Source organism: Aulonocara stuartgranti (assembly GCF_965226115.1).
Source record: "Aulonocara stuartgranti genome assembly, chromosome: 3".
Classification (NCBI taxonomy): domain Eukaryota; kingdom Metazoa; phylum Chordata; class Actinopteri; order Cichliformes; family Cichlidae; genus Aulonocara; species Aulonocara stuartgranti.
The window spans coordinates 67,321,158-67,345,737 of NC_138941.1; the positions used below are offsets into that span (position 1 = coordinate 67,321,158).

The 24,580-nt window shown below is 40.9% G+C and overlaps 2 protein-coding genes across 4 annotated transcripts in view; one reads left to right on the plus strand and one right to left on the minus strand.

The window, feature by feature from the left end:
• LOC309695629 (uncharacterized protein) overlaps positions 1-24,580 on the minus strand; it is a 409,672-nt gene that overhangs the window by 157,562 nt on the left and 227,530 nt on the right. The gene's annotated exons all lie outside the window — the stretch shown is intronic.
• LOC309694246 (uncharacterized protein) overlaps positions 1-24,580 on the plus strand; it is a 174,314-nt gene that overhangs the window by 116,507 nt on the left and 33,227 nt on the right. The window contains exons 1-3 of one of the 3 annotated variants that reach the window (XR_014272828.1): positions 6,105-6,250; positions 17,867-17,969; positions 20,868-24,359. Coding sequence is in view for 2 of the 3 variants with exons in the window: in XM_082514141.1 (XP_082370267.1) it covers positions 17,952-17,969 (18 nt within the window). In the remaining variant the exon portion in view is untranslated. Of the gene's footprint in view, positions 1-6,097; positions 6,251-17,866; positions 17,970-20,867; positions 24,360-24,580 lie in introns of those variants that run through there. The other 2 variants (XM_082514140.1, XM_082514141.1) reach the window with 2 other exon arrangements.

Below are 24,580 nucleotides of genomic sequence, written 5' to 3' on the forward strand. Positions count from 1 at the left end.
AAAACATTGTTTCAGTTTAGAGGCTGTGATTTTAAAGGAAGGAGTAAGAAGAAAGATGTTTGTCACATCAGGTGCTCATTTGTCCTCCTGCTGCAGAGATGATCCAGTGTAACTCTGGACACAGCGTTTTTAGCTGGAGAAACGTTTCATCATCATCAAAGTGACTTCTTCTGCCTTAAAGAAGTAAAACTCCAAAATAAAACAGGAAACATACCAAAGACAAATTTTTACAACAAAAATAATCAATTCAAAATACCATGTCAGGGCTTACCAGAGCACCTATGATGCACGATGTAGAGGTGTAGCATTTGTGACATCTGTCTGTGTTGTGAATTTAATTCAAAGTGTCCCTAAATATAAAACGTGCCATGAGCACTTTTACATCTGAAAACTTGAAATAAAGCTCTAGTTGTGTTTTAACACAACTAATTATGATGAAGCTGTGTCAAAAGTCATATTTAATTGATATCAAAACATTATTAGTAATCTGGCAATCCAGTCATGGGCAGGAGGATGGAGGAGACGAGGAGAAGAGCTCAGTAGGGAAATCAATGATATGCACAACAGGAAATAAGAAAGGGGGAAAGAAGAAACAAGCAGAGAGGGAGGAGTCATCACACTGAGGAAGCATCACTGATGATCTGCTTGTATCCATGTTAGTGTTTAAAGTCCAACATCTCCCTCTAGTGGCCATATGTAAACCATGTGTGAGGATGGTGTTAATGTAAAATGTGAATCATACTGTTCCAGTCAGTCATCAGCAGAGATGGGCAGTAATGCGTTATAAGTAATGTGTAACTGTAATCGGATTACTTTTTTCAAGTAACGAGTTAAGTAAGGGATTAGTATTGCAAAAAAGTAATTAGATTACTGTTACTTTCAGAATCAGAATCAAAATCAGAAAGGGTTTTATTGCCAAATGTTGAGCAGGTTTACAACATTAGGAAATTGCTGCGGTGCTTCAGTGCAAACATAGTGTCATAAATTACGCTTAAATAGACATGAAAATAAAAATGAGAATAAGAATTAAAAGTGCTAAGTAGATAGATATATACATGATATATACATGAGTGCAGGTGGTGAGTGCAGGTGGTGATCAGTGCCAAACATGGAATGATGCAGTGAACACAGCGTAGGGTCATGTGTTAGTGGTGGGAACAGTCATACGGTTAATGTTCATGTGTCCGACAGCAGAGGGAAGAAACTGTTCTTATGGCGAGAGGTTCTGGTGCGAATGGACCGGAGCCTCCTGCCTGAGGGGAGCAGGTCAAACAGACTGTGTCCAGGGTGAGAAGGGTCAGCTGAGATCCGAGCTGCACGCCGCAGTGTCCTGGAGGTGTACAGGTCCTGCAAAGATGGGAGTCTGCAGCCAATCACCTTCTCAGCAGAGCGCACAACACGCTGCAGTCTCTGTTTGTCCCTGATAGTGGCTCCAGCGTACCACACAGTGATGGAGGAGGTGAGGATGGACTCGATGATTGCAGTGTAGAACTGCATCATCGTCCGTGTTGGCAGGTTGAGTTTCTTCAGCTGCCTCAGGAAGTACATCCTCTGCTGGGCTTTCTTAATGACGGAGGTGATGGTGGGCTCCCACTTCAGGTCCTGGGTGATGGTGGTACCCAGGAAGCGGAATGAGTCCACAGAGGTGATGGGGGTGTCAGTCAGGATGATGGGGGGGAGTGGGGCTGTGTGCTTCCTGAAGTCCACAATAATCTCCACTGTCTTCTGGGCATTCAGCACCAGGTTGTTGTGGCTGCACCAGGACACCAGACGTTCAACCTCCCTCCTGTAGGCAGACTCATCCCCGTCCGAGATGAGTCCAATAACGGTGGTGTCATCTGCAAACTTGATTAGCTTGACAGACTGGTGGGTGGAGGTGCAGCAGTTGGTGTACAGGGAGAAGAGCAGAGGAGAAAGAACACAGCCCTGAGGGGAGCCGGTGCTGATGGTCCGGGAGTCCGAGACATTCTTTCCCAGCCTCACATGCTGCTTCCTGTCCGTCAGGAAGTCAGTGATCCACCGGCAGATGGGATCAGGCACATTCATCTGGGAAAGCTTGCCTCGGAGATGGTCTGGAAGGATGGTGTTGAAGGCAGAGCTGAAGTCCACAAACAGGATCCTGGCGTAGGTTCCTGGGGAGTCCAGATGCTGCAGGATGAAGTGTAGGGCCATGTTGATGGCGTCATCTACAGACCAGTTGGCTCTGTATGCAAACTACAGGGGGTCCAGGAGGGGGGCCGTGAGGGTCTTGAGATAGGAGAGAACCAGGCGCTCAAATGACTTCATGACCACAGATGTCAGAGCCACGGGTCTGTAGTCATTTAGTCCAGTGATCCTAGGTTTCTTGGGGACAGGGATTATGGTAGAGGACTTGAAGCAGGCAGGCACATGACATGCCTGCAGTGAGGAGTTGAAAATGCCAGAAAACACTGGGGCCAGCTCGTTTGCACAGTGTCTGAGGGTGGCAGGAGACACACCGTCTGGGCCGGGAGCTTTTCGAGCATTCAGACTCTTAAACTGCTTCCTCACATCTGCTTCATGAATATGAAGAGTTGTGGTGGGAGGGGGTGGTGTGAAATCCTCTTTTGTGTGGGGTGAGGAGGGGGGTGTTGTAGGTGAAGTGTTTGAAGGTGGTGATGGCTCTATGGAGGGGGGAGAGGTGGGGGAATGAGTGTCCAAAGTGTCTCTATTGTTGGGGCCGTTGGAGGTGTGAAGGCTGCCTGATGGCTCGTCAAAACGGCAGTAGAAGTCGTTAAGGGTGTTGGCTAAGAGCAAGTCATCAGTGGAGTGGGGGGTTTTAGGCTTGTAGTTTGTGATATTCCTAAAACCTTTCCACACAGAGGCCGAGTCATTCTCTGAGATCTGCTGCTGCATCTTCTCAGAGTGCTGATGTTTAGCAATGTCCACTTCTTTAGTGAACCTGTACTTGGCCTCTCTGTAGCAGTCTCTGTCTCCGCTTCTGAACGCCTTTCTTATTTCCAGCCACAGCTTTTTGAGTTTAGGAGTAAACCAGGGTTTGTCATTGTTATAACTCACCCTGGTGCGTGATGGCACAATGCTGTCCTCACAGAAGTGGATATAGGAGGTGACAGTGTCCGTAAACTCGTCCAAGCTGTTAGAAGCAGCCTTCATTGTGTCCCTGTCTGTAGACTCCAAACACGTGCGAAGCTCCTCCACAGCCTCGTTGCTCCACAGTTTTTTGGTCCTCACGACAGGTTTGGAGAGCTTCAGCCTCTGTCTGTACGCGGGGATTAGGTGGATCATGACGTGGTCAGAAAGTCCGAGTGAAGCGCGGGGTACCACGCGATAGGCCCTGCTGATCGTGCTGTAACAGTGGTCTAATGTCCTCTCCTCTCTGGTCGGGCATTTAATATACTGCTTGTATTTGGGAAGCTCATGGCTCAGATTGGCTTTGTTAAAGTCCCCAAGAGCAATGATGAGAGAGTCCGGGAATGTCCGCTCCGTGTGGAGAATCTGCTCCGCGAGTGCGCACTGAGCTGCCTGCGCATCCGCATCTGGCGGGATGTAAACAGCGGCCAGGATGAATGAAGCAAACTCCCGCGGAGAATAAAACGGTTTGCAGTGAATAAAAAGGTATTCCAGAGAGGGAGAGCAGTGCTGAGCAATCACTGTTACATCTGTGCACCAGCCACTATTAATGTAGAAGCAGACACCTCCAGCTTTGGTCTTACCAGAGAGAGAGCGGCCTGCCGGTCCGCACGCAGCAGATGAAAACCATCCAGCTTTAGCGCGCTGTCCGGGATGTCCTCACAGAGCCACGTCTCCGTAAAACATAACATACAGGAGGAGGCAAAGTCTCTGTTCATGCTTCTCATCAGGGCCAGTTCGTCTGTCTTATTCCTGAGTGATCGTACATTGGAAAGGAAGATCCCAGGAAGAGCATTTCCCATAAGCATGCTGCCTTACTGTGTTACTAAACCGTGATTTTGTTTGTGAGAGTGTCTCGTGACAATGACGTATGAGCATGCGACGTTTGTGGCAGCAGCAGACGTATGCAGATCAACAACGGATAATATGGAGTGCAGGAGAAAGTAGGACCGTGCAGCGTTTAAAGCGTGGAAGTGCTTACAGTGGGGCAAAAAAGTATTTAGTCAGCCACCGATTGTGCAAGTTCCCCCACCTAAAATGATGACAGAGGTCAGTAATTTGCACCAGAGGTACACTTCAACTGTGAGAGACAGAATGTGAAAAAAATATCCATGAATCCACATGGTAGGATTTGTAAAGAATTTATTCATAAATCAGGGTGGCAAATAAGTATTTGGTCACCTCAAACAAGGAAAATCTCTGGCTCTCACAGACCTGTAACGTCTTCTGTAAGACGCTTTTCTGTCCCCCACTCGTTACCTGTATGAATGGCACCTGTTTGAACTCATCATCTGTAACATGCAAACTCCACACAGAAAGACCCCGGCCTGATGGTGGAATTGAACTCAGGACCTTCTTGCTGTGCGGCAACAGTGCTAACCACCGTGCCACCGTGCTGCCTATGAAAGGGTTTAAAACCAAATTTGAAAACGTGTAAAACATTTTGCTTTTTCAGGAAGGTCATTCATTGACTGTCAACTCTCTTTTCAAGAATTTTGGAAAGAAAAGGTAGTTAGAAGAAAGGCCTGTAATTTGCAAGAATCGTAAGATCAAGAACAGGTTTTTTTTAAACAGGTGTTTGACTACAGTATGTAAAAAATTTGGGGCTACATCTGAATATGTGCTCAGCTCGACGGCACTCGTGTCTTACAGCTCGGGTCGTGTCGTTCAGCCAGGGCTCAGATTTAGTTTTAGAATGGCTGGATTTTAATTAAGCCATGTGCAAAGCAGTCCAAAGCAGTCTGGCAGGTGGAATAAAATCATGAGCTCAGTTCTGGCTGCATTAAAAATCTGGGATTTTGCAGTTCTGGTTAAAACTGATGAAAACTGCTCAGCAAGGGAGGAGTTAAAAACTCGTCAGCGCCGAGCAGCAGCGTGAGGTTTAACTGAGGTACAGGCAAGAGGAACTTCAACCATCACAGGACTGTGGTCAGAAAACACAGCATGACAAATCTCTACATTAAAAACAAAACAAAAAAAACCAAAACAAAACATGAGATAAAACAAGATCAAGTGTGTGTCCACATTCATGTGTGGGACAGGTCACACATTGCACCACATTAAAAGAATCAGTAAGGCCTTAAAAGCCCTTTGCAATGGGCATATCAGGACAACACACATGAATATCAAAGCCCCCAACAATAGGAACACAATCATATTTTGGCATGTATTCAGCCAAGATGTCAGCAAAGTCCTTCACAAAGTACTTATTGTATTATATATTTAATTTTATATGTTATAGAAGTTACAGATTTGTAAAGTGAGGCAAATTATTGTGATGTCACAATTACAGGATGATCTACTAACAGTGTGCTTTAATCTCTCTATGAAGAAGCCACTTCAGTTCAGTAAAAATCAGCTGGAGAGCATCTGTGAACAGCTGACTCTTTGCTGTGCTATAAATAAGTAAAAATAAGTGGGGCTCACCTCAAAACACAGCTTGAGGACTGACTGGAGAGTTTTAGGACAGTCTCTTCAGTAAACCTAGCAGCTCTTTAACATCAAAAGACGTGTTTGACCTGCTGCAGATGTTAGTAAATCTGACCCTAACTGTTTGTTCTTCTTTAAAATTCAAACTCAATAATGAAGCAATATTTTTAACAGGCTGTTCCTGTTTATATAACCTCCATAAAACAACAGGGTTAGAACACATTGTGACGAAGTAAGATGTTTTGTAGTCCATCTTCTGCACAATGTAGTTTCAACAGGCGGACATCCGGTGTCACGTTGTTACAGAGAGACGAGCGTAAGGCTGTTCCAATTCTCAGCACCGCTCCTCTCTTTCCCTGACATCTCAGCAGTTGTCCTCCCCACGATGACGTTTTCATCGAGGCCAAGGAAAAGAGTTTAGGAAAAGGAGATTGGCGCTACTTTTGAAATAACGCTCCACTGGGTTACGTTGTGCAGCTGAGTCACGTGACCGCACAGCAACAAATCACAGCGGAGCCGGGTAAAGGGGGAGGAGCAAAGTGTGTGTGTAGGAGAGGAGTCGAGCAGAGAGAGCTGCTTTTTCATGAAACGGGAGTAAAGTAGTAAACTTACAGGAACAACGTGGGTCTCTGCTCCCTGATCTGTTTCCTGTGTTTGGAAAGAGTTCCAGCTTCATCACGGAGTTTCTCTCGGTTTGTGGGCTCGTCTAAAGGTAAGCATCGAGCTAACTTTAATGTGGGTTCAGTTTATGCTGAGTTTAGCTCTGTTGAGAATAATAGATTGCTTGGTAGACATTGGAGTTAGACACACTGTAGAGTTTGTGATTGCTTGCAACATCATAATATGGCGGTTGCTGGGGGGAAAGAATACATAAAGAAAAATAGTCTTGGAATATGAACAAAAGGATGGGGTGCAGGGCAGGAGAATAACCAACCCCCACCCCAGGACATGAAGCCACAGGTACAAGCCTGGGGGAGCGCAACTCCAGGGTGAGAGTAGTGGAAGCTTGCTGAGAAGGAGGCTTTGGAGCGTGATGTCACAGGGGTGGGCGTGGAAAGGATTTTGGCCTGACGCGCTATTTTCTGGCAAAGCTCAAGTATGGGCTCAAAATGTGATCATAAATATTTTGTACTTGTAAATCAGGATTTGTATGTGTATGTGTTTACGACTGTGCGTAAATCCCCCCTAATATTGGTATGATCTGAGCTCAGGCACTAAGCATGACGGGGCAGCTACTGCCTGCGAGTTAGTGAATGGTAAATGGCCTGTATTTAGAGAAACTGTTTTTATTCATCTGTTTATTTTTTTATGAGCTTTGTTTGAATTTTTGAGTATCTGCAAGTGGGACCGCAAAAACATGATTGTTGGCCTGTATTTATATAGCGCTTTACTAGTCCCTAAGGACCCCAAAGCGCTTTACATATCCAGTCATCCACCCATTCACACACTGGTGATGGCAGCTACATTGTAGCCACAGCCACCCTGGGCTGCACCGACAGAGGCGAGGCTGCCGACACTGGCCCTCTGACCACCACCAGTAGGCAACGGGTGAAGTGTCTTGCCCAAGGACACAATGACCGAGACTGTCCAAGCCGGGGCTCGAACCGGCAACCTTCCGATTACAAGGCGAACTCCCAACTCTTGAGCCACAATCGCCCCGCAGTGACGATGTGATGGGATTTCCGGCTCTTTCAGCTCGGCTCACTAAAAAGAGTCAGCTCTTTCGGCTCCGAACCGGCTCTTCAGGTTGTTTTGTTGCTTTAATTAATTTATTATTAACAATAATATAAAATTATGCACAAAAGGAATTACTAATGTAAAAAAAGAAGTGGTTTTATTTATATATGTTTATATATAAATATATGCGGTGGCCCCTAGAGACAAAACACGTACAAACTCCAAAACACATTTCTAGCGTTAACTGAACTTTCAAAACAGCTACCTAGATCACTTAAATTACACAATTGAAAGCATGTGTGTATTGTTTGTGTATTTATACACAGGCACTCATATATATATTCAAATAATTTAAAAAAGAGCTCATTTACCTGTTACTACGACACACCAAATCCGGTCGTTGGTACTTGCTGGCTTGTGTGGCCACTAGGTAACAAAAGCTCAACACTGCGCCCGAGCATCCTGGAGCACTTCTGTTGTCTTTTGTACGTGTTTTGGAGTTTTTACGTGCTTTGTCTCTAGGGGCCACTGTAAATATACTTTTATTTATTCACTCCACACAAAATGTAATAAATAAATAATTTAATACAAAAACCAACTATTTACATTTCAACTTTTAACTATTTAAATTTTCAGCTTTTTTCCTTTTAAACAAATTTAAAGTGAAAGAACACAAAACACTGCAAACCACAACACAATTAAATATAAATTAAAATATGAAAACAAAAAGAACATGCATATTCTCTGCCATTTGGGCCTGCATGAATAAACTTTCTGAATCCTTTATCATCCGCAACTGAATATAGTTTTGGATGATTACTATACCTTTCTAATGTGACGTTGATGTCCCTGGCTGTTTCCCTCCGGCTCTGTTCCTGTGGTACTGCCAGTGTAACTACTGCCCCTCCCCCCTCTTTCCAGCGCAAAGCACAAGGCTCGCGTGCGGAGTGACGCTGAAAAAAAGTGAGAGAGAGAGAGAAAAAAACCGGCTCCCAATAAGGAGCCGGCTCGCGTCGTTCACTCCAAAGAGCCGGCTCTAAGAGCCATTTCGTTCGCGACCGACACATCACTACTGCAAGTGCGCTGTTGGAGAAACTGAGCTAGGCAGACAGAGGAGAACTGAAGATTGACCAGGTACCAGAGTAAATCATTCATACTGTACAAAAAATGTAAATATGACGGTGTATCACGAAAGATTGATATCAAACTGATCACTTGACCAGTATTACGTTACTTGCTCTTCAAGTTAATCAACAAATGGCGAAATGAAAAGCCGAACAACAACAATGCTGTTTCTTTAGAGAGTCTTAGCTTACATGTGTGTTTATTTCATATTTTCAGTTGTTTCCCTCCACGGCTAAATAAATCTGTTTCAGTAATGCACTGATATACAAGAATGGACATAAGGAGCTTCTTTCAAAGAAAAAACTCAGGTAGATATTATTTTATATATTATGCTTTGTATGTTGTTCAGTATATCTATGCAAAACAAGAGGACTTTCAATACACAGCAGTATATTCACAGTTGAAACCAGATATTTACATACACTTTATGGAAAACACAAGAACATTTTTTTACTGTACAACATCAATTTAGAGTAAACTTGTTTTGTTTTAGATAAATAAATATTGAAATATCTTTTGACTTAGTTAAATGTCAGAATAAAGAGAGACAGAGCTGTCTATTTTTTTATCACTTTCATCAAATTTAGGAGTACATGTACACTAAGTTTATTGTTAATTAATAAAAAAACTCCAGACGATTCCATTCTGCGCTGAAGAAGCTTCTGATAGGTTAGTAGAGTCCATGTGAGTAAATTGGTGGAACAGCTGTGGATGCATATAAGACAAAACACAGAGCCTGTTTCTTTGAAATGGAAAATTAAGAGATGTCAACCAAAACACCAGGAAAAGGATTGTGGAGCTCCATAAGTGTGGCTCAATTTTGAATACAATTTGGTGCCATTTAAAATTAAGAAATACAGATAGTTTCTCTATTTACTCTTAAAGTTAACAAATGTGTTTTTTATATTTATCAATCTAAAAAAATAAACATTTACCGTATTTCCCGGACTATAAAAGCGCACCTGAATATTAGCCGCACAAGCTAAAATCAGGAGAAAATCCTGTTTTGTACATACATTAGCCGCACCTGACTAAAAGCCGCAGGTGTTTCAATGTTGACTTATCATATGTAAGAGAATATGCACAAAGCGAATTGTCAGGAAAGAGATGGCTGTTTGGAGACACACCTCTTTTATTAATATTTTGAAAAACAAGTTATGGGTACATATTTGCATAACTTTTTAGGTATATGTACAAGTAGCGGTAATTACAAGTAGGAAACATGTACTGTGCTTCATAAATGAGTAACAAATGTAGTACATAACAATAACCTACAGCACACCAGAAAAATGGATTCGGACTACCTTTTAGGCTCAGGTGCAGTGACACGGCTTTAACAAGAAGAAAAGTCAGTCATTCACCACCATCTTCCTGCGCACTAAAACCACCAAAGTCCTCTCCTCCAGTGTCGGATACGAACAGGCTCAGGATGGCTACGTCATCCACTCTCAGCTTCTTTCCTTCGTTGTCACTTACAAAACCAAAGAAATCCTCGTTGTCAGTGTCGGAGTCGAACACCCTCAGAAAGGCCGTGGTGTCCTCCTCTCCATCATGCAGCAGTCCAGCCCTTCGACATCCGTTGGTGATCATGGATGTTTTCACACTTTTCCACGCTGTCAGATTCCACCGGTGGAATTGAGCATAACTTGCTTTTCGCAAGTTTATTGCCGCACACCATACACGACTCCCGCAGAACACGTAGCGTTAATTTGAAGTTTGTTTTTCGTGCTACTTGTACAGCACTATGTTGCCTGGCGGATGGACACGTGACCAACATACCACTCTTGAACCCCGATACTGTGTGTCTGATCACATGCCCTTCCGCCAGGCAACGTAGTGCCGTACAACAGCGGAACAAACAAAAAAAATTGTCTTATGATATGATAAAAATCATGGACAATCCATAGAAAAGCCGCACCTGACTAAAAGCCGCAGGGTTCAAAGCTTGTGCAAAAAGTAGCGGCTTATAGCCCGACAATTACGGTAGTCTGATTTGATGTTACAATTAAAAAAGTGTATCTGTTTTGATCTGAAGAGTATGTAAATATCTGGTTTCAACTGTATATTTGATGATTGTCAGCACAAAGAGGGAGAGAGAGGGAGAGAGAGGAGAATGAGGACAGAACAGTAAGGGAACAAGAGCAGGTGAGAAACACATGTTAGTCAAATGGTTGTTTACCAAAATCCGTATCATAGGTACTTGTGTATCTCGTACCTAGTGTTTCTTTTCAGGTTTGTTACTTTTCAAGTTAAATATTTATTAAGTTATGCAGGCTTATGAAGGTTAAATAATTATATAAACTTTTCTGAATGTAAATAGTGTACTTTTGGTAGAATTAAAAAAATAAGTGTAGTGCGGGTCTATGATGATTTTTAGTGCTACTATCATCTAGTTCTGATTCTGGTTCTGTCTTGGTTAAGTCCTAAGTGGTCCTGATTTTGAACTGTTGTAGTCCTGTTTTAATTCCGGATCAGTTCTGGGTCTGGTTGAATTGGGGTTTAGCCCTCGTGTCTTGATGCAGCCCCAACTTTGTTCTGCCTTGCCGCTTAATTAAAATACTAGTTTAAGGTGTCCTGCATATGTGATATATACTTTTTCCTATATGAAGTCTGTCTTTTTTGAACAAAATCTCACACAGTGGCTCAGTTATGCTCCAATTAATCTTTCAGTAATGTCTACCCCCCCCCCCCCCCCCAAAAAAAAAGAAGAAAAAAAAAGAATCCCACATCCATACTACCCTTTAGGGCTAAGCCCCGGGTGTTTCAGATGTCTGCTTCCGTCTCTGGTGTGGACTATGAAATACGGCAGTGGAGTAAAGACCCAGAGTACTTACCGCCACTGTCCTACCTCGATATCTTCACGTATCTTGTTAACCCTGACCCTAACCCTCACGTTCAGATTTCGGAGTGCCCTATGTTTAACGTTGGTAACCAGTTTGGATTTGTTTGATTCATTTCATAGGCAGGCTTCCCTACAGTTGTGCGAAAGAGTTAGCAAATCGTTACATAGCACGTATGTCTGTCTCCAACAGTCACTCAATTCTATGTTTGTTTGCAATTTCTATAACCTCCAAGAACCCCAACGATAATATTATTAAGCTATAAAGAGTGATATGAACGTACAGAACTTGCCGGAGTAAAAATGTCTGGAGCACACCAACAGATATCTGGAGATGGAAGCAAACTGGATATCAAGCCGTCTCATGGCTGCTATCCAGTAGAGCAGGGCGATATGGCCAAAAATATTTATCACGATATATATTTGAAAATTTGCGATAACGATATAACTGACGATATAATTGATGCGAGACAAAATACAACTCCACAACATTACTAGCGCAAAAAGACAACCTTCCATTTAGTTTCACTTAAACAAGAAGCTGGTTTTTATGTACATTAAAGCTTTATAAAAATGTAACAGTGCAAATGCAAATTCTTTGCTGAAAGTTTAAACAAAAGGCATTTCCACTAGAAATGGGCTGACATATCCTGAGCATAACCATGTATAATATCCACTGAAGTTAAAAAGAGGTGCTTTGCAACATTAAACTGCAGTGTGCAGTACGCATTTTTCGGACCATAAGGTGCACGGGATTATAACGCACATTAAGCGAAACAAAGCAGTCAGATAAATCAAACTTTTTTAAACTCATTCTTCTTGCTTCCTTCTGTACCATTGATTCATTAATGTTGAATTCTCTGGCAGCTGCTCTATTCCCATGTTGTTGCAATATATTAACCCTTTAGAGCTGATCGGAGCGGACACACTCTGTTTTGCGTAACTATTTTTAAATCCCGGTAGCACTGCAACCACGTAAGCTAGCGCAAAAATTTTTTTTGCATATGAAACCGGAGGAGTTGTACTTACATCTTATGCCATCAGCTTGTCCTAGGTCACGGTTTCCTTCCACATAAAGCTTTGCAAAAACTGCATAAAAAGCGCTTGCAGGAGCAAAAACATAATATTCCAGAAACACGCTTTGCCGATCCGATCAGCTGTTCATAACACTTCCTACGTTGGAATAGACGTCAGCGCGAACTTTTGCATTTCCGCCATTACCTGCCCGAAACCGGAAGTGACGTCATTTTCGCGGAAATGTAGTCTTTTTTACCATCAGGGCCTCAGGGCATATACTGGTCTTTTTAAAAGTTATCTTTGACTTTATGACTTTCTGTGTTGTTTCTGGGATGCTTAGGACTCATATTGCACTGCTGGAAATAGTTTATTTTGATGCATATGCTGCTTTTTTGCAAATTTGCAGTATAATATTTATTTTCGTTTTTCCTGCAGTGTATAAAAATTGGTGTATTTCAAAAATAAAACTATGAAGACACTCAAAATAAATTTCCTGTGGTGGGAAACTATTTTGTGCAACTTTTTTGTATTTACAGTTTTGAGGGATAAGCCTCTTCAATTTCTCTAACTACAAATATATGTTAAAAAAGCAAAAATGATTTTCAATTTTTTTGTAGTTTATTGCACTTTTTTGCAATTTATGTAATTACTATGCACTTAATGAATACATATTATTAAAATCTGGGCTATAATGGTTGTATTGATGTATAGCAACTTGAAATGCTCCCAAAAATGACTCCACAGCATGTAAAAATATAATATAAGCTCTGGCGGACTTGGTTCTATGGTAGGTCTTAAAGGGTTAATGACTAACCTTGTATTGTGGATGGATTATCTCAGTTGTTCTCCTGACTGAAGTTCGGTCCGTTTACAGCATCCTGCTATGCGATTGCATTTGTCTCTAACTATCAGGAACCTTAGTGTTCGTCCTCCAGCTTCACTGTTTATGATATGCTAACATAGCTGTGTCGCTAGCGATCACGTAGCACATCATTATATACCAGCTAGTCCAACTTCAGTAACCCTACAAACGTCACTGCTGTTTAGTTTCCTGTCTTCATTTATGTTGGAAGTGATAGCAGAGCTGTACGTTTGATTTTTTCAGAAATCTCTCAGTCAGAACATGCTATATCATGTTTAGGTAACTAGCGAAACTAGCGAGCTAACTTCCGCTAGCTTCCTGCTAACTTCTAACACCGTTAAATGTAATAAATTTTGTTTTCATGGATGCCTGGAAGTTAAACTTCATAGTTTCACCTGGTTAAGCAGCAATGCTGATCGTATTATTAAAGATGAAAGAATTGAGACAGTTTTTAACTCTGTGATGCTGCAGTGTTCGTTTGACCTGAAAATACGGAGTTTAGGACCCAGATTACTCCCAGATTTAAGAGCATCTTAGTCCGACAAATACGACAATAACGACGGCCGTTTGCATGTTCTGCAAAAAAAATGTTCTTTGTCGTGTATTTGACGGACAAACACAAAACCAGTTCCACATCACTGAAGTTGCACCATTTTTACAAACCAATTCTGGTTCATCTGTTTCACTCAACAATCGGCCATGTGCGTATGAAAACAAAGGCACTGCGCATGCGCGTTTTACTCATATTCTATCGCGATATTTCATTTTCCTACCGTTGCCTAACATTATACCGGTATTACTGTGAACGGTATAATATGGCCCAGCCCTAATATCCAGGCTAGACGCCTTCGTTTTGTAAGGTCCGCCATATAAGCTCCCTCATGATGCTTCCAGGTTGGGAAAGAATAAAAAAGACAAACCCTTTTAAGCTTATTCCACAGTCGGCAACACAGCAAGTACGAACCATGGCTGTTGTGTGTGCCTTCGCTCCTTTTTCGCTTGCGCTTTGTTTGGACCCGGAAAATGGCCCATCAGGCCAAAATCCTTTCCACGCCCACCCCCGTGACATCACGCTCCAAAGCCCAATGGCGGTGACAACTCTTCCACAGTAGCAGGTAGGATTTTTCTTTTTTTGTTGACGGCTAGTTTTACCTTTCCATACGGATGGTCTGCTTATGTTTTGATCAAGAGCCTTTTTTGGGCAGCTGAAGAGGAGAAGTCCATCTTATGGCCAACCTCTGACTGTATCTTGGTCATATTACCCAACAAAACCCAGTATCCAAGTTCATCTGTAACAGTCCTTTTATATACTACAGGAAAAATGAAAATAAATAGTTTATTTTGATGCATTATAATATTTCCAATGGTGTAATTTCAGTTCTAAGGATCCCAGAAACAATACGGAAAAGCATGAAGTCAATCATCATCATCATCATCATCATCATCATCATCATCATCATCATCATTTATTTATATAGCACTTTAAAAACACACCTGGTTGACCAAAGTGTTGTACAATAGTAATATGCACATGACTTTTATGAACATCAACATAGGCTTATAAGGCCCACAAAAATGACGTCACTTCCGGTTTCGTGTAGGTAATGGCGGACATGCAATAATTTGCACTGATGTATATGCCAACGTAAGAAGTGTTATGAACATCGGCAAAGCGTGTTTCTGGAATATTATGTTTTTGTTGCTGCAAGTTTGGAATATTATGTTTTTGTTGCTGCAAGTGCTTCTTATGCAAATTTTTCTAAAGCTATACAGGGAGTGCAGAATTATTAGGCAAATGAGTATTTTGTCCACATCATGCTCTTCATGCATGTTGTCTTACTCCAAGCTGTACAGGCTCGAAAGCCTACTACCAATTAAGCATATTAGGTGATGTGCATCTCTGTAATGAGACGGGGTGTGGTCTAATGACATCAACAGTCATTTTAAGATTAGCTAATTGTTATTTACTAGCTAATGTTGTTCATGAGACTAAAGTAATCTCATGTTGGTGATGTAAATATTATACTGCCAATATTACAGTTATTATTATATTAATCATTATTAGTTATTACAGCATTGAACTTGAACTCTGTGTCAAATACTGAGCTTCAGTAAAGATTCAAGTTGCATTTATTTATGTCCTATCACCTTAAATCTTCACTCAAAGACAAGTATCTTTGACAGTGTATATATAGATGTATCTGAATCGGAATAGTGTTTATTGGCCAAGTATATGTGCAGACACATACAGGGAATTTGGTTCCAGTAGATGGTGGCTCTCAAGCACAGCAATGTAAATCTCACACACACACACACACACACACACACACACACACACACACACACACACACACACACACACACACACGTGTCTATATATACACATACATACACAAAGCTGTGTAAACCAACTATAAATAACGAACCTAAACTTATATACATAAAATACAGAAATGAATGAGGTGGAATGAATACTACAAAATGTACATAAGGTGCAGCTGCAGTCTGGCAGTGGGAGCAGTGTGACAGGTCAACTGTTAAGAAGGGAGATGGCGAGGGGAAAGAAACTGTTCCTGTGTCGGGTGGTCCTGGTCTGCAGGCTTCTGTACCGTCTGCCAGAGGGCAGCAGATCAAAAAGTCTGTGTGCAGGGTGTGAGGGGTCTGTGATGATTTTCCCTGCCCGTTTCCTGGTTCTTGAGAGGTACAGATCCTGGATGGAGGGCAGGGGGGTGCCGATGATCCTTTCTGCTGCCCGTACAGTCCGCTGCAGTCTGCTCCTGTCCTGTTTAGTGGCTGCTCCATACCAGACTGTGATGGAGGAGCACAGGACAGACTCAATGACCGCAGTGTAGAACTGGATCAGCAGCTCCTGTGGAAGAATGTATCATATATAAGATACAAATATTGTTATTTCATTTTGTTGGCATTACTAAATTTGGCTCAGTTCTTACATATATTTGTAACAATATATGTAGATTAATGTTGTTCGTGTGTAATTTACGTTGAGTAGGCTAACCACGTTATTACATTAATGCATGTAAGGTGAACTAGCAAACACCGTCATAGTTACATGGCTTTCTTCTTGTCTGATGGCAGATACTCCCTTCACCCTGGCCAAAAAGGCTAAAATGACCAAAGAAAAAATGGAAAACGGCTAAACATGAGAGGGTTTTGGACAAAGTTTGTGTTTTTTCCATTGTTTAAGCACTGCTTCCATCCAAGAGTGATACCATATATGCCCTATGGCTGCAGAAAAGGCTAACATTGTTATCTTTCTACAAAAAAAACAGCTGAACATGAGAGGGTTTTGGACCAATTTTGTGTTCTCCATTCTTTAAGCACCAGTTTGAGTACCGTTTAAGCACTGGTACAGTTTCAAAAGTACCAGTTTGGTACTGGTATCGGATAGGGCTGCACGATTTTGCATAAAATGAGAATCACGATTTTTTTTCCTTAGAATTGAGATCACGATTCTCTCATGATTTTCTTTTCCAATATAAATATTTATTGCACTTATTAACTGCACATCAACTTCGTAACAGTTGAGACTGAACATAAAAACAATAAATAAACATAAAAACAACAAATGTCTCACATTTGTTGTTGCTGCAAAATGTTGTACTGCTTGAAATTCCGTCTCCACCGTTGCTCGACACTGCGTGTATAGAGCAGGTAGTGCAACAATAGAAAAATAGTTGTGGGACAGCACTGTGTAGCGTTTGTCTAGGGTGTTGATCATTTTCCTAAATCTCTCATTTTGCACAGTGTTGATGGGAGCCATATCTTTGGTCAGGTGATAAGTAATGGCCTCTGTAATTTCTTTGTGCCTGCGGGAGTTCGACGGGTATAGGGAAGCGCTGTATAAGGTTCCCGTTATTGATGTTTGGGTGGTTGACCGGGATGGATTTTCTCCTGTCACTTTCTCGTCATCCCTGACGTGCTCTCCGATGTTTTTTTCACTACTAATTTTAGCATCACACGGCACAGCTTCTGTATCACGTGGTATAAGGCTCCGCCCTTGTCATTTGTTGAGCAGGAAGAGTGAGCGCTTGTTTTCATGCAGATTACGTCCTGGATCAAAATGCAGTACAGTCGTCGTCTTTGTTTTTCTTTTTTTTTTAATCGTTGTCATTTGGAAATGAGATCGCACAAAAGTATGAATCAAGATCGCGATTTTCTAATGATTAATCGTGCAGCCCTGGTATCGGATAAAACCTAAACGATACCCATCCCTACATACAACCACCCTTTACCTTCCCATATGGAAAAGAAATAGTAAAAAATTATATGATTTACTCATGAAAGTGGCCACTTTCTCATTACTTTCATACATTGTTTTAGTAAGTATCCAAAAAATAGAAGTTTCATTTATATAATTTTCAAGGGGTCTTATATCTGTTTTCACTCTTGTATGCTTTTCATACAAGTTTCACACAAGACGGATACAAACTTTATAAGATTTATATATATCCTTTCCATGTGGGTTGTCTGGGTGGAGTAGGTGGAATCTAATGAGGTGCTTCAGGTGGTACTGCTACCATTGAGTGTGAGCCGGACTTGTGGATCTATAGAAGTCCATATATACAGGGTGTAGCATCCACTGGGTAAAGGCAGTGATATGCAGGGGGGTCAGTGGCTTTTTCCCTTTCAGGTTCTTGTGACAACTGATGACTTTCTTGTTGTAGCTGCTTCTCAGTTTCCACATTGAAGTTTCATAGGTATTGTTGTCACTGAGGAGTTTAGTCATGTTTATTTGCTCTGCTTTTATTTTTATCAGGGATAAAATACATATACTTTTTGTGTCCCAGCTGAGTAACAGGAGAAGAGTCTGGTGGAGCAACAGAGGAACAATTTCAGCCATTTGGATTCAGCTCAGCCACTACAGAGGAAAAAATGACTTCAACACAGAAGGTGAGAAAAATATCACAGTTACACTGTTATTGAAACTGCACAGCTTGTTGGTTTTTAAAAACATGTTAACAGCAGCTTTATCTTTTCCATCCCGGGCTCCTCCATATATACTAGGGCTGCCACGATTTGTCGACTAGTCACGATTACGTCGACTATCAAAATCGTCGACGACTGATTTAATAGTCGACACGTCGTTTGAAGCTTTGTAAGATCACAAAAGACGCAGGAATAAGTGGCAGGATTTAAGAGTGTAATAACGGACTGAAACAGAAGATGGCAGCATTGCATGTACAAGGATGTCAGCTACCGTTAAACCCCGAAGAAGAAGAAGAAGCAGCTGTGTCCCAGAATTCATAGTGCGGCCCAGCGCAGTTTCCAACAATGGCGGCAGCTAGTTAATTTTAATGTTACTCTTATTATTCTTTCTGGGTCACAAAATAAATGTTTAACATATTTTCAGGCGAGAATGTAGCTGTGTAAACCTCAAATATCGGCTCAGTTTATCAAGACTACATATTTTCAAAAGCGCTCCGACGTTTTCGGAGACATCTGTTACCCACTAGCTCGTTAGCGAGCCGGGGGCTAGGCTCACTAGCGCCGTGAGAACACCGGACTCCCCGCAAATCGTTTTCAAACCCACCGCCGTCTTTCGCTACTCAGGTTAAACATGATATATGAGTCACTTAGATAACTTAAAATGTTATTGTTTGGCTTTTTTTTTTTAGTATTTTATTTGTTCCTGAGTAAATCGGTTTGTCTGAGATTAAAGTTATAGTTTTTACACAGCTGAATAAACGTCAAGCAGACAGCTGATTATCAGAAGTGTGAGATGCTCCAGAATATACTCCAGTGTCCTGTTATATTTTAGATAGCAAGGAGTTTATTAAACTTCACCGAAACAATCCGCAAATTTCATTAAAATTTAATAAACTATCATCTTGTCTTTATTTTTAGTTAGCACAGACCTTAAACACTTAAAGCTGTAAGCTAATGATAGTTATATAAGAGCAGATGCTGCTGGTGCAATAAGCTGTAGTTTTGCGTCCAATGGATGATGATCTGATTAGTCGACTAATCGCAAAAATAATCGGTGACTAGTCGACTATCAAAATAATCGTTTGTGGCAGCCCTAATTAGGGCTGAACGATATATCGCATTTGCGATAATATCGCGACATGATCAAGTGCAATTTTCTAACCGCAAAGGCTGCGATTATACTGCGATTATAAGGCTGTCCAAATTACTACCATATCCCAGAATTCATAGCACGGCCCAGCCAAACTCCAGTTTCCAGCAATGGCGGCCGCTACTAAGTTTTAAAATTACTCATACTAATCTTTCTGGGTCACAAAATAAACTTTTAACATATTTTCAGGCGAGAAAGTAGTTGTGTAAACATCAAATATCTGCTCAGTTTATCAAGATATCCCATATTTGCAAAAGTGCTTCGACGTTTTCAGAGGCGTCTGCTACCCACCAGCTCGACAGCTAGCCGGGAGCTCGAGGGTTACTGATGCGGCCGAGAACGGCACAACTCCCGGCACATCATTTTCAGATCACCGCGGAGTTTCGCTGCTCGGGTTAAACGTAATATATAAGTCACTTAGACAACCTAAAAATGTTATTGTTGGGCTTTTTTCAGTGTTTTGTTTGTTCGTGAGTAAATCGGTTTGGCTGAGATTAAAGTTATTAGATTAGATAAAATAAAACTTTATTAATCCCCCGGGTGGGTTCCTCCTTGGTTTTTACACAGCTGACTAAACGTCAAACAGAAAACTTATTAAACAGAAGTATGAGACAGTCGAGAATTTACACCAGTGTCTGGTTATATTTTAGATAGCAAGAAGCAGACGGCCGAGTTTATTAAACTCCACCGAGACAGCGGTGACGCTAATCAGAACTAGCCTTCTGATTCAGAAGGCTAGACCGTCCAATTTCACGCCTTTAAATTTTAAAGGCGTGTTTGTGTGTGTGTTTATACAATTGCTATTATATTTGCACTTTATGTGTAATGTTACTGACTGCAAAGATCAGTAAGATGTGTGTATTTTTTATTTATTAGTTTTATTTATTTAATATTATTTTTTAATTGAATGACTGTCTAGTAGTTCACAGATGTCGAAAAACTGAGTGTGGTAAAGCCACTGATTTTTTTTATGTATATTTCTGCAATCTGCACATTGTACTGACTTTCATTTTAATGTTTACACCAGGGTTCCTTGTCAGCACTTTATGCTCAGATGTTTGTAAGCTAAAAATAAACTATTGTGTATGTTCAAATATACTGTTGTGATTGAAGAAGTTAAATAAAAATGTCAGTCATCAATTCATGCATCACCTCATGTCATCATAACAGAGGTCTGTCTTCCAGGAAAGAACAGTTTAAAATTAATGTAATATAGTATTGGCCATACTATATGATGTATTGCTTGTCTTTGTTTAATAATACAGAAGACAAAGACCTTAAAAAATAATCGCATATCGCATCGCAATCGCAATATTGGGGCAAAAAATCGCAATTAGATTATTTTCCATAATCGTTCAGCCCTAGCCCTAATATATACACAGAATCTACATTCACAAACAAAAAACTCAGATGTTACAAGAAGATACAAACATAATTTTTATCGGCACACATTGAAACAACAATATCAAAAATTGATCTCAATTTTTTATGAGTAAAATATTTTCTCCACTTATCAATATTTCTTCAATATGTATTTTTCATTACAACTGTCATTGTAGCACATCATTGAAATGTGATACTATGACCAGAAGGTGGTGGAAACACACCTACAATGTGTTTGTTGACATGTTTGATTCCACTAATGGAGGGAGTTTCAGTTTGTTCCACGACTGCATTTCACTCACTGCCTCTGTTTGTATCTGTCACTGCAGGACCAACATGGATCGAGAAGTCAGCGCTCTCAGGAGGCCGACAAACCTCACAGAAGAAAAGGAAAGAAAACCTACAGCTGTGATGAGTGTGGGAAGGATTTTAGCCGGGGTGGAGACTTGAAAAGACACCAAGTCATCCACAGTGGATTTAAACCTTACAGCTGTGACTTGTGTGGAAAGTCTTTTACCCACGCTGAAAGCTTAAAAACACACCAACGCATCCACAGTGGATTTAAACCTTACAGCTGCGACTTGTGTGGAAAGTCTTTTACCCAGGCTGGAAACTTAAAAACACACCAACTCATCCACAGTGGATTTAAACCTTACAGCTGCGACATGTGTGGAAAGTCTTTTACCCAGGCTGGAAACTTAAAAACACACCAACTCATCCACAGTGGATTTAAACCTTACAGCTGCGACATGTGTGGAAAGTCTTTTACCCAGGCTGGAAACTTAAAAACACACCAACTCATCCACAGTGGATTTAAACCTTACGGCTGTGATGACTGCGGGAAGGATTTTACCCAAGGTCGAGATATAAAAAGACACCAACTCATCCACATTGTAGTTAAAGCACACTACTGTGAGTTGTGTGGTAAAGCTTTTGCTCAAAGTCGAAACTTACAGAAGCATCTAGTTACCCACTCTGGAATTAAGGCGTACAGCTGCAACTTTTGTGGAAAAGGTTTCAGTGACAAACAGTACCGAAATAGTCACCTACGCATTCACACTGAAAATGATGTTTCCTGCTGTGATCAGTGTGGGAAACTGTTTCCAACAGATGCACAGTTACAACAACACGTTTAGTCACACTGAGGAGAGACCTTATAAATGTGACCTGTGTGAGAAGACTTTTAAATCTCCACACCAGCTGAATAAACACCAACAGATCCACACCACAAAGTAACTCTACAAGTGCAGTTACTGTGAGGATGTATTGATTTTTTTATCTTGTAATTGTAACCTGAGTGTTTGGAACAAGTCTGATCAGTAAACTTATGGAGTTATACTGAATGAACTGTTTGGGAAAATGAAGACTCATTTTCTCTCAGTAAGCTGAGTGTTATAATGTAAACAGTAAAATGTAATTGGACGTTGGCAGAGATGCTCTTTATTTCAGGCGACATTCAGGATAAAAATAAACAAAGCAGAGCAACACAGATGGATCCAGTTCTCAGCCCTGTCGTCACTGTGGTGGTGGGAAAACGTTTCTTTGTAAGCTTTGTGGAAAAGCTTCCAATCATCAACTGGACCTAAATCCACATCAACGCAGCCACACTGGAGACAAATGAACTACTGCAACGAATGTGGGAGAGGCTTCCACACACCAAGTACATTAAAAATACATGAACTCTTCCACAGTGGGGTCAAAAAGCACATCTGTGACTAGTGTGGGTCATCCTTCACCACTGGACGTGAGCTCAATGAAAAAGCATAAGCGAATCCACACAGGAGAGACACCATACAAGTGCAGACACTGTGACAAAAGATAAGATTAGATAACCTTTATTAGTCCCACATGTGGGAAATTTGTTTTGTCACAGCAGGAAGTGGACAGTGCAAAAGTTATGACGCAAAAATTAGAATACAAAAAGAATAAATACAGTACACAGCTGTACAGAATAGAATAAAATAGTATACTATATACAGTAGAATAAAAAGCTTCTTACAATCAGGTCATCGTAACAAACATGAACGTACACACATGGAAGTGAACTTCAGCTGTGACCAGTGTGACAAGAGCTTCAGGAATCTCAGTTCATACTCCGAACACAAACGATCCCACGCTGTAAATAAACTGTTTCACTGTTACCAATGTGCAAAAACCTTCACTTCATTATCTGCTCTGTGCAAACATCAGCCTGATCATGCAGGACTGAAATCACTGGATCACAATGAATCTGAAGAGAGAGAAAGATCCTCTTCTGGTTTCAGGGTCAGACTTAAAAACCTTGAGATCAGGCTCCACAGAGTTCAGATGGAATCTCCTGTAAAGAGTGTCAGCTGATGCCACACTTGGATCTGATGAGGTAGCTCTGATTTCTGGACCTGGGGTCCGTTCTTCGTACGTCGCTTACTACATCCAAGATCAAATGACACATCCAAGACCAAATCATCGCTCTAACCGTGAGCTCGCTAATCCGGTTCTCCGAACACACCTGCTGTTGACGATTAGTACAGCTGGATGAAATGATGTGAGATCACTGGGTGTCGTAAAAGGGGCTACGCATCGATAGTAGAAACATTGATCGGCAACCCTCTGATTGGTCGGCGAAAATGTCAAAGGAGCACGCACGGTATTTTTCGGCAGCAGAGCAAGAACTCTTGAGTGAGGGATTTCAGGAGTTTCAGAGTTTAATCAGTTGTAGCCACAGCTGCCCTGGGGCAGACTGACAGAAGCCAGGCTGCCATATCGCGCCATCTGGCCAACACCAGTAGGCGGTAGGGTAGATTTATTATATTACACTATATTATCCAATATTATATTACATTATATTATATTATAATATGTTATATTATATCCCCTTTCACATTAGAGCCACAACAGGACCCACTAGAACATGGGAACAAGTAAAAGTGAAATATAAGAATATTCCACAGAATGGTAATATTTATCACTTATATTGCTTTTCGTCTCTTGGAAAGAGACCCTGAAATAATCTGTTTGTTTGTTCATAACAGCAACCAAGAAAAGGGCAGAGCAAAAAAAAGACAGGTGGTGGTCCTGCACCCCCACGTCAACAAGTTGGTTAAGTAAATAATACCCTCACGGGAATATCGATATCTCTCAATGAGCACGGCTCTGTTGCTATGACAGCAAGTCCCGGATGAGCTTCGGGGAACCGAACGATCCAGGATCACGCGAAATCGTCAACAATCAAATCCAGCTAACTTACTTAGCGAGGTACGAAGAACGGGCCCCTGCAGTGAATAATCCTGAATGTTACATTTAGGAAGCTGCATGTATAGATATGTATATCAAGTTTATTATTTTTCCTTTGAGGGATCTTAATTCTCTAAAATGTTATCCCTGTTACATTTTAACCTTTGTTCCCTTAGGACACAGTAGTGTTTAGTAGTTGTACTATTAAAGTTATAGGAATGTCTTTTCTTTCTTTTTTTTAACCAAACTGGTATTCTATCAAAAATCAAATATGGATATGTAAATCATTTCTTTTATTTGAACTTTTTTAGTTTTCCAAAATTAACTTATTTTTTATGTATTCATTGCATGTTTCACCTCAGTTAAATTTCAATTCTTCATTCATATTTAAACTCTTGATGTGGGCTGTATTTCCATGTAAGACCTTTTTTTTTCCAGAAGATGGAGCACTGATGCTGTGTAACCTTTATTTGATTAGGGAAAGAACACAATATTCACAGTGGCAGCAAAGAACTGTTAAAAGTTAAAAACAGCAGCACACATCAGAACCATTTTAAAGATCACAGGTGACTACTTTTAGTTAATTCAAATCCTATTAAACATCTATTTTTGGCTCCTCCTTTCACTTTAGTGTATTTACTGTATCCTTGAAGTCCACCTTATTTTTTTTTAATGAATTCATTTTGATCCACATGTTCTGCAGCTGTTTTCCTTTTGATTTGAAGTTTGCATTATGAAATCCTGATACTGTTAAAGCATCAGTTATAATTGTTGAACTCTGTGTAAAGTTTATTAAACAGTTTGGTATGAAAAATAAAGAAATGGTCTC